This window comes from Zophobas morio, unplaced genomic scaffold (genome assembly GCF_036711695.1).
Source record: "Zophobas morio isolate AGI-343-1 ecotype UQ-CSIRO unplaced genomic scaffold, CSIRO_AGI_Zmor_V1 ptg000030l, whole genome shotgun sequence".
Taxonomy (NCBI): Eukaryota; Metazoa; Arthropoda; class Insecta; order Coleoptera; family Tenebrionidae; genus Zophobas; species Zophobas morio.
Window position 1 is genome coordinate 1,986,402 of NW_026972135.1, and position 11,081 is coordinate 1,997,482.

The following is an 11,081-nucleotide window of genomic DNA, read 5'->3' on the forward strand; positions in this document are numbered from 1 at the left end:
GGGCGGGGCGACTACTTGCTTATAAAACTCTTTAGAAAAACCTAAACTCAGCTCCGCTCACTTCTTGTCTGCATTTCATGACTTATTTTATTTACTGTAAAATGTTAATTGAATTCTATTGTAACAAGCGGTAGAGTCTAAGATTTAAAACAAAGTGAAAAGGGACCTCTCTCACCCACCTTTATTCCATTTTCATCATTCATTCTTATTGGTTCTGAAGAAAAAATTTCACTTTTTAATTATTCACTTTTTCAATTTTTCATTTTTTTATTTTTTTTCTTCATTTTTTCAATTTGAAATGTTTCGAGTCTTCAAGTTTAAAATTTTCAATTTTCCAAATTTTGATTTCTTCAGTTTTTATATTTTGCAATTTTTCGAATTTTCATTTTCGTTATTTTTTCACTTATTCAATTTTTCATTTTTTTTTATTTTTAAGATATGTCACTCTTCGAGTTTTCATTTTTAAATTTTTCAAAATTTCGATTTTCCAATTTTTGGATTTTCAGTTTTCAGATTTTGCAATTTTTCTGTTTGCAATTTCTCAAGTTTTTAATTTTTAATTTCTCACTTTCTGAATTTTTCAATTTTTCGTTTCTTCAATTTTTGGATTTGCAATTTTTCAATTTTTATTTATTTTTTTTTGTTAGTACTTGCTAAGATAAGACTGATTTTAGCAAATCACATACCCTCTAAGAAGGTAGAGGGTGGGTGGGTGGGCCTAGTACATGCTAAGATAAAACTAATTTCGGCAAATCACATACCCTCTAAGAAAATAGAGGGTGGGTGGGCGGGACTAGTACTTGCTAAGATAAGACTGAATAATATTCAATACTGCTCGCTTATAAAACTCTTTAGAAAAACCTAAACTCATATTTTAACAAGCGGTAGAATCTAAGATTTAAAATACTCCCACGCACCTTTATTCCATTTTCATCATTCATTCTTATTGGCTCTGAAGAAGAATTTCACGACTTTTTAATTATTCAATTTTTTATTTTTTTCTTCATTTTTTCAACTTGAAATATTTCGAGTTTTCAAGTTTAAAATTTTCAATTTTCCAAATTTTGATTTCTTCAATTTTTATATTTTGCAATTTTTTGATTTTTCATTTTCGTAATTTTTTTTTTCACTTATTCAATTTTTAATTTTTTGTTTATTTTTAAGATATGCGACTCTTCGAATTTTCATTTTTAAATTTTTCAATTTCTCGATTTTCCGATTTTTCAATTTTCAGTTTTCAGATTTTGCAATTTTTCTATTTGCAATTTCTCAAGTTTTCAATTTATAATTTTTCACTTTCTGGATTTTTCAATTTTTCCTTTCTTCAATTTTTGGATTTGTAATTTTTCAATTTTTATTTATGTTTTTTTCTTCTTAGTACCTACTTGCTGAGATAAGACTGATTTTAGTAAATCACAGACCCTCTAAGAAGGTAGAGGGTGGGTGGGCGGGCCTAGTACATGCCGAGATAAAACTAATTTTGGCAAATCACATACCCTCTAAGGAAATAGAGGGTGGGTGGGCGGGGCTAGTACTTGCCAAGATAAGACTGAATAATATTCAATACTACTGGCTTATAAAACTCTTTAGAAAATCCTAAACTCATATTTTAACAAGCGGTAGAATCTAAAATTTAAAACAAAGTAAAAACGGGTCCCTCCCACCCATCTTTATTCCATTTTCATCATTCATTCTTATTGGTTCTAAATTTTTCGATTTTTCAATTTTAAAATTATCAAATCAAAAGAAATATTGAAAAAATAGAGGAAATGTAAAAAGGAAAAATCGAGAAAATCAAAACTATGAAAAACAAAAATAAAGAACTTGAAAAACTGAGGAAACGAAAAATTGAAAAAACGAAAACTTAAAAACGAGAAACTGAAAAAACGAAAAATGAAAAATTGTAAAATTGAAAATGAAAGAAAATGAAAAACGAAAAATTGTGATATGGAAAATTTAAAATCGAAGAAAAAGGAAAAACGAAAAATTCTAATACCAAAAAATTGATCGAAGGTAAGTAAATCCCCATTTTTACATCCCGTATAAGCAAATCTAAAGAATATTAATGCAGTGATAAGTCACATTTAAGATAGGATTTATTCAGCAAAATTTCAAGGTGACGTCATCAGTTTTTTGGGAGGATAAGTACATATATTTTGGTTAAACATCTATCACGCTTATCATAACTTTAAAACATCGGTGGACAATAAAAACACAATACAATTTTTCATATCTTTTATTAAAATTGCAAATGTCAAAAGTCAATCACCCTGATAATGCTGGCTGGATACCGTTTCACGTAGCTTCCTGGAACGGTGACAAACAAATTGTCGAATGTCTAGTGACACATGGGTCCGAAATCAATCGCGCTGATAATGGTGGTAAGACACCGCTTCACCTAGCTTCCTGCAACGGCGACGTCGAAACCGTCCATTGCTTAGTGAAATGTGGGGCCGAAATCAATTGCTCTTCGAAAGATGGTCGGACACCACTTTACATGGCTTCATCGGAAGGCCACGACAAAACCGTTGAATGCCTAGTGACATGCGGAGCCGAGATCAATCGCGTTGATAATTTTGGTCGGACACCACTTTATGCAGCTGCCAATAACGGCCACGAAAAAGCTGTCGATTGTTTAGTGAAACACCAAGCCGAAATCAACCGCACTGATGATAATGGCCGGACAGCGCTTCACCTAGCTTCCTGGCAAGGCCATGAAACAACTGTCCAATGTCTTGTAAAACTTGGTGCCGAACTCAACCACGTTGACAATTATGCTTGGACACCGCTTTATGCAGCTTCCAAAATAGGCTCCAAAAAGATTGTCGATTTTTTAGTGAAATCCGGAGCCGAAATCAATCTAACTGACAATGATGGTTGGACACCGCTTCATGTAGCTTCCCGGATGGGTCACCTCAAAACTGTTGAATGCCTGTTGACATCGGGAGCCGACATCAATCGCCCTAGTAAAAACGATGAGACACCTCTTTACTTAGCTTCGTTCAACCTCCACGAAAAAGTTGTTAAATATCTAGTCAAACACGGAGGCGATATCAATCGCACTAATAAAGATGGCCACACATTGCTTCACGTGGCTTCCTTGAAGAGTCGTGAAAAAATTGTCGAATGTCTAGTGAAATGTGGAGCCGAAATCAATCGCGTTGACAATGACGGTTTGACACCGCTTCACGTAGCTTCTTGGAACGGTCACCACAAAATTGTCGAATGTTTAGTCAAATTCGGAGCCGAAATCAACCGGGCTAATGATGACGATCGGACACCACTTCACCTAGCATGCTTGAATGGCCACGAAATGATTGTCGAATGCCTAATCAAATATGGAGCCGAAATCAATTTCATTTCTAAAAGTGGTTTCACACCGCTTGATATCGCCATTTTTATGAATCATACTAAAATAGTAAACTTTTTAAATGAAAAATTCGCCAAAAAAACTGTAACTTATAACTAATAACTGAACCTTGATTACGTCATTTCATAATAAATAATTTTTAAATTTTTAAAAATTAACACACTTGGTTTATGAATCAGATTTTACTATTTTTGCAAAAAACTTCAAAAAGAATGTTTATTTCATCAATTTCAGAACATGGTAATTTGTACCTTTTTGGTTTCTTGGACAAGAAGAAAAAATTTTGAATGGTGCACTATTTGAGTGGAATATTGGGAGTTTCTGCGTGTTGAGCATATCTGAAGATAACTTTTACAAAATCACCTTTCAAAATCATTTTTTATTTTACAATTATAAGAAATTGGAAATAGCTTCCCTAATCCAAGTCTTTAAAAAGTGAGCGGTGTATAATATTAATTAGTCATATCACTATAATACCCATTAGGTACTCTTATTTCTTGAAATAACTATAAACTGCGAAGAAAATCTGATCAAATTCGCTTATTGCTTGTGAGAATCAAAACATTATTTAACTTCTGTTAAGATGATTTTCCTTCGCATCATTGTAATTTTTGTTTAATTTTATTTTTTTTTTTATAAGTAAAGTTGTATGTATTTCAATGAAATTAGTATATGTAATGTATAGATAATAACATGCTATTTAGTTTCTTTTTAGTCACCCTATTTCTGTGTCCTATTCTCCCATTTCGAAGTCCAAAAAATCAAAAGCAACCAATATCCCAAAATTAATAATCAAAATTGGTCCAAGATTATTTCGACACAACTTCCCACGCCTCAATTTTTTGCTTGAATTTGGCAATTCTTCAATTTTTCGTTTTTTTCTTCATTCTTTCGAGTTTTCAAGTTTAAAATTTTCAGTTTTCCAAATTTTGGTTTTTTCAGTTTTTATATTTTTTATCATTGAGTTTTTTATTTTCGTTATTTTTTCACTTATTCGATTTTATTTTTTTGCTTTTTCAATTTTAATTTTTTCAGTTTCTCCTTTATTCATTTTTTCGATTTGCAATTTCTCACGTTTTTAATTTTCAATTCCTCACTTTCTGGATTTTTCAATTTTCCGTTTCTTCAATTTTTGGATTTGCAATTTTTCGATTTTCATTTTTTTTTTGTTAGTACTTGCCAAGATAGAACTAATTTTGTCAAATCACATACCCTCTAAGAAAACAGAGGGTGGGTGGGCGGGGCTAGTACTTGCCAAGATAAGGTTGAATAATAGTGAGAGTAGCCACTGGAAAGAAGAGGGGGCGGGGCTACTACTTGCTTATAAAACTCTTTAGAAAAACCTAAACTCAGCTCCGCCCACTTCTTTTGCTTTTTTTCTTTTCGTTATTTTTTCACTTATTCAATTTTTCATTTTTTTTATTTTTAAGACATGCGACTCTGAGTTTTCATTTTAAAATTTTTAAATTTTTCGATTTTCCAATTTTTGGATTTTCAGTTTTTAGATTTTGCAATTTTTCTCTTTGCAATTTTTCAAGTTTTCAATTTTTAATTTTGCAATTTTTCGTTTCTTCAATTTTTGGATTTGCAATTTTTCAATTTTTATTTATTTATTTATTTATTTTTGTTAGTACTTGCCAAGATAAGGTTGAATAATAGTAAGAGTAGCAACTGGAATGAAGAGGGGGCGGTGGGCGGGGCTACTACTTGCTTATAAAACTCTTTAGAAAAACCTAAACTCAGCTCCGCCCACTTCTTGTCTCCACTTCACTGACTTATTTTATTAACTGTAAAATGTGAATTCAATTCTATTTTAACAAGCGGTAGAATCTAAAATTTAAAACAAAGTAAAAAGGGGCCCCTCCCACCCACCCTTATTCCATTTTCATCATTCATTCTTTTTGGCCATGAAGAAAAAATTTCACGACTTTTTAATTATTCAATTTTTCAATATTTTTTTCATTTTTTCAATTTGAAATGTTTCGAGTTTTCAAGTTTAAAATGTTCAATTTTCCAAATTTTGATTTTTTCAATTTTTATATTTTGCAATTTTTCGGTTTTTCATTTTCGTTATTTTTTCACTTATTCAATTTTTCGTTTTTTTAATTTTTTTATTTTTAAGATATGCGACTCTTCGAGTTGTCATTTTTAAATCTTTCAATTTTTCAGTTTTCCAGCTTTGGTTTTTTCAGTTTTTATATTTTGTAATTTTTCAGTTTTATATTTTCGTTATTTTTTCACTTATTCCATTTTATTTTTTTGCTTTTTCAATTTTAATTTTTTCGGTTTCTCGTTTCTTCAATTTTTCGATTTGCAATTTTTAAATTTTAAATTTTTTTTCGTTTTTTCATTTATATGATAATGCAACTCTACGAGTTTTCAGTTTAAAATTTTTCAGTTTCTCGATTTTCCAATTTTTGGATTTTGAGTTTTCAGATATTGCTATTTTTCTATTTGCAATTTCTCAAGGTTTTAATTTTTAATTTCACGACTTTTTAATTGTTCAGTTTTTCAATTTTATATTTTTTTCAATTTGAAATGTTTCGAGTTTTCAAGTTTAAAATTTTCAATTTTCTAAATTTTGATTTTTTTCAATTTGTATATTTTGCAATTTTTCGGTTTTTCATTTTCGTTATTTTTTCACTTATTCAATTTTTCATTTTTTTTTTATTTTTAAGATATGCGACTCTTCGAGTTTTCATTTTTAAATTTTTCAATTTTTCGATTTTCCGATTTTTGGATTTTCAGTTTTCAGATTTTGCAATTTTTATATTTGCAATTTCTCAAGTTTTCAATTTTTAGTTTTTCACTTTCTGGATTTTTCATGCCAAGATAATACTAATTTTGGCAAATCACATACCCTCTCAGAAAACAGAGGGTGGGTGGGCGGGGCTAGTACTTGCCAAGATAAGGTTGAATAATAGTAAGAGTAGCCACTGGGATGAAGAGGGGGCGGTGGGCGGGGCTACTACTTGCTTATAAAACTCTTTAGAAAAACCTAAACTCAGCTCCGCCCACTTCTTGTCTCCATTTTACTGACTTATTTTATTTAGTGTAAAATGTGAATTGTATTCTCTTTTAACAAGCGGTAGAATCTAAGATTTAAAACAAAGTAAAAAGGGGCCCCTCCCACCCGCCCTTATTCTATTTTCATCATTCATTCTTATTGGCTCTGAAGAAAGAATTTCATGACTTTTTAATTGTTCAATTTTTCAATTTTATATTTTTTTTCTTAATTTTTTTCAATTAGAAATGTTTCGAGTTTTCAAGTTTAAAATTTTCAATTTCCCAAGTTTTGATTTTTTTCAATTTATATATTTTGCAATTTTTCGGTTTTTCATTTTCGTTATTTTTTCACTTATTTAATTTTAATTTTTTTTTTATTTTTATGATATGCAACTCTTCGAGTTCTCATTTTAAAATTTTTCATTTTCTCGATTTTTCGATTTTTGAATTTTCAGTTTTCAGATTTTGCAATTTTTCTATTTGCAATTTCTCAAGTTTCCAATTATTAATTTTTCACTTTCTGGATTTTTCAATTTTTCCTTTCTTCAATTTTTGGATTTGTAATTTTTCAATTTTTATTTATTTATTTTTTCTTAGTACCTACTTGCTGAGATAAGACTGATTTTGGCAAATCACATACCCTCTAAGGAAATAGAGGGTGGGTGGGCGGGGCTAGTACATGCTAAGATAAGACTGAATAATATTCAATACTACTGGCTTATAAAACTCTTTAGAAAATCCTAAACTCATATTTTAACAAGCGGTAGAACCTGAAATTTAAAACAAAGTAAAAACGGGTCCCTCCGACCCATCTTTATTCCATTTTCATCATTCATTCTTATTGGCTCTAAATTTTTCGATTTTTCAATTTTAAAATTATCAAATCGAAAGAAATATTGGAAAAATAGAGGAAATGTAAAAAGGAAAAATTGTGATACGAAAACGAGAAAATCAAAACTATGAAAAACAAAAACAAAGAACTTGAAAAACTGAGGAAACGAAAAATTGAAAAAACGAAACATTAAAAACAAGAAACTGAAAAATCGAAAAATGAAAAATTGTAAAATCGAAAAATTGAGAATGAAAGAAAATGAAAAACGAAAAATTGTGATATGGAAAATTTAAAATCGAAGAAAAAGGAAAAACGAAAAATTCTAATACCAAAAAATTGATCGAAGGTAAGTAAATCCACATTTTTACATCCCGTATAAGCAAATCTAAAGAATATTAATGCAGTGATAAGTCACATTTAAGATAGGATTTATTCAGCAAAATTTTAAGTTGACGTCATCAGTTTTTTTGGGAGGATAAGTACATATATTTTGGTTAAACATCTATCACGCTTATCATAACTTTAAAACATCGGTGGACAATAAAAACACAATACAATTTTTCATATCTTTTATTAAAATTGCAAATGTCAAAAGTCAACCACCCTGATATTGCTGGCTGGATACCGCTTCACGTAGCTTCCTGGAACGGTGACAAACAAATTGTCGAATGTCCAGTGACACATGGGTCCGAAATCAATCGCGCTGATAATGGTGGTAAGACACCGCTTCACCTAGCTTGCTGCAACGGCGACGTCGAAACCGTCCATTGCTTAGTGAAATGTGGGGCCGAAATCAATTGCTCTTCGAAAGATGGTCGGACACCACTCTACATGGCTTCATCGGAAGGCCACGAAAAAACCGTTGAATGCCTAGTGACATGCGGAGCCGAGATCAATCGCGTTGATAATTTTGGTCGGACACCACTTTATGCAGCTGCCAATAACGGCCACGAAAAAGCTGTCGATTGTCTAGTGAAACACCAAGCCGAAATCAACCGCACTGATGATAATGGCCGGACAGCGCTCCACCTAGCTTCCTGGCAAGGCCATGAAACAACTGTCCAATGTCTTGTAAAACTCGGCGCCGAACTCAACCACGTTGACAATTATGCTTGGACACCGCTGTGTGCAGCTTCCAAAATAGGCTCCAAAAAGATTGTCGATTTTTTAGTGAAATCCGGAGCCGAAATCAATCTAACTGACAATGATGGTTGGACACCGCTTCATGTAGCTTCCCGGATGGGTCACCTCAAAACCGTCGAATGCCTATTGACACTGGGAGCCGACATCAATCGCCCTAGTAAAAACGATGAGACACCTCTTTACTTAGCTTCGTTCAACCTCCACGAAAAAGTTGTCAAATGTCTAGTCAAACACGGAGGCGATATCAATCGCACTAATAAAGATGGTCACACATTGCTTCACGTGGCTTCCTTGAAGAATCGTGAAAAACTTGTCGAATGTCTAGTGAAATGTGGAGCCGAAATCAATCGCGTTGATAATGACGGTTTGACACCGCTTCACGTAGCTTCTTGGAACGGTCACCACAAAATTGTCGAATGTTTAGTCAAATTCGGAGCCGAAATCAACCGGGCTAATGATGACGATCGGACACCACTTCACCTAGCATGCTTGAATGGCCACGAAATGATTGTCGAATGCCTAATCAAATATGGAGCCGAAATCAATTTCATTTCTAAAAATGGTTTCACACCACTTGATATCGCCATTTTGATGAATCATACTAAAATAGTAAACTTTTTAAATGAAAAATTCGCCAAAAAAACTGGAACTTATAACTAATAACTGAACCTTGATTACGTCATTTCATAATAAATTATTTTTAAATTTTTAAAAATTAACACACTTGGTTTATGAATCAGATTTTACTATTTTTGCAAAAAACTTCAAAAAGGATGTTTATTTCATCAATTTCAGAACATGGTAATTTGTACCTTTTTGGTTTCTTGGACAAGAAGAAAAAATTTTGAATGGTGCACTGTTTGAGTGTGAGCAAAATATTTTCACTGGAATATTGGGAGTTTCTGCGTGTTGAGCATATCTGAAGATAACTTTTACAAAATCACCTTTCAAAATCATTTTTTATTTTACAATTATAAGAAATTGGAAATAGCTTCCCTAATCAAAGTCTTTAAAAAGTGAGTGGTGTATAATATTAATTAGTCATATCACTATAATACCCATTAGGATTGTACTCTTGTTTCTCGAAATAACTATAAATTACGATGCGAGGGAAAACTCCTGATCAAATTCGCTTATTGCTTGTGAGAATCAAAACATCTATTAAGATGATTTTGCTTCGCATCATGGTAATTTTTACTTTAATTTTAATTTTTTTATTTATATAAAGTTGTATGTATATATTTCAATGAAATTAGTATATGTAATGTATAGATAATAAAATGCTATTTAGTATCTTTTTAGTCACCCTATTTCTGTGTCCTATTCTCCCTTTCAAAGTCCAAAACTGGTCTTTTTTATTTGATAATAAGTGAATCACTTGCATTTTTTGTCACAAAAAATCAAAAGCAACCAATATTCCAAAATTAGTAATCAAAACTGGTCCAAGATTATTTCGACAGAACTTGCCACGCCTTAATTTTATGCTTGAATTTGTCAATTCTTCAATTTTTCATTTTTTTTCTTCATTCTTTCGATTTGAAATGTTTCGAGTCTTCAAGTTTAAAATTTTCAGTTTTCCAACTTTTGGTTTATAAGTTTCTATATTTTGCAATTTTTCAGCTTTTTATTTTCGTTATTTTTTCACTTGTTCGATTTTATTTTTTTGCTTTTTCAATTTTTAACTCTTTTTCGTTTTTTCATTTTTATGATAATGCGACTCTTCGAGTTTTCATTTAAAAATTTTTCAGTTTCCCAATTTTCCAATTTTTGGATTTTCAGTTTTCAGATTTTGCTGTTTTTCTATTTGCAATTTCTCAAGATTTTAATTTTTAATTTCACACTTTCTGGATTTTTCAATTTTTCGTTTCTTCAATTTTTGAATTTGCAATTTTTCAATTTTTAATTATTTATTTATTTATTTTGTTAGTTCTTGCTAAGATAAGACTGATTTTAGCAAATCACATAACCTCTAAGAAAATAGAGGGTGGGCGGGCGGGGTTAGTACTTGCCAAGATAAAACTGAATAATATTAAGAGTGGCCACTGGAATGAAGAGGGGCCAGTGGGCGGGGCTACTACTTGCTTATAAAACTCTTTAGAAAAACCTAAACTCAGCTCCGCCCACTTCTAGTCTCCATTCCACTGACTTATTTATTTACTGTAAAATGTGAATTGAATTCTATTTTAAAAAGTGGTAGAATCTAAGATTTAAAACAAAGTAAAAAGGGGCCCCTTTCATACACCCTTATTCCATTTTCATCATTCATTCTTACTGGCTCTGAAGAATAATTTCACGACTTTTTAATTGTTCAATTTTTCAATTTTTTATTTTATTTTCTTCATTTTCTTCAATTTGAAATGTTTCGAGTTTTCAAGTTTAAACTTTTCAATTTTCCAAATTTTGATTTTTTTCAATTTTTATATTTTGCAATTTTTCGGTTTTTCAGTTTCGTTATTTTTTCACTTATTCAATTTTTCTTTTTTTTTTATTTTTAAGATATGCGACTCTTCGAGTTTTCATTTTTAAATTTTTCAAATTTTTCGATTTTGCGATTTTTGGATTTTCTGTTTTCAGATTTTGCAATTTTTCTATTTGCAATTTCTCAAGTTTTTAATTTTTAATTTCTCACTTTCGGAATTTTTCAATTTTCCGTTTCTTCAATTTTTGACTGATTTTAGCAAATCACACACCCTCTAAGAAAACAGAGGTTGGGTAGGCGGGGCTACTAAT

At 31.0% G+C, this 11,081-nt stretch overlaps 2 protein-coding genes across 2 annotated transcripts; both read left to right on the forward strand.

Moving 5' to 3' along the window:
- The first annotated feature begins 2,251 nt into the window (after positions 1-2,251).
- Positions 2,252-3,469, forward strand: LOC135137895 (ankyrin repeat domain-containing protein 50-like). The gene has a single exon (XM_064067668.1). It carries the CDS (start codon positions 2,252-2,254, stop codon positions 3,467-3,469), a length of 1,218 nt encoding a protein of 405 aa, XP_063923738.1.
- A 4,324-nt stretch (positions 3,470-7,793) lies between these two features.
- Positions 7,794-9,011, forward strand: LOC135137896 (ankyrin repeat domain-containing protein 50-like). Its single transcript, XM_064067669.1, has one exon. It carries the CDS (start codon positions 7,794-7,796, stop codon positions 9,009-9,011), a length of 1,218 nt encoding a protein of 405 aa, XP_063923739.1.
- Positions 9,012-11,081: the final 2,070 nt, after the last annotated feature.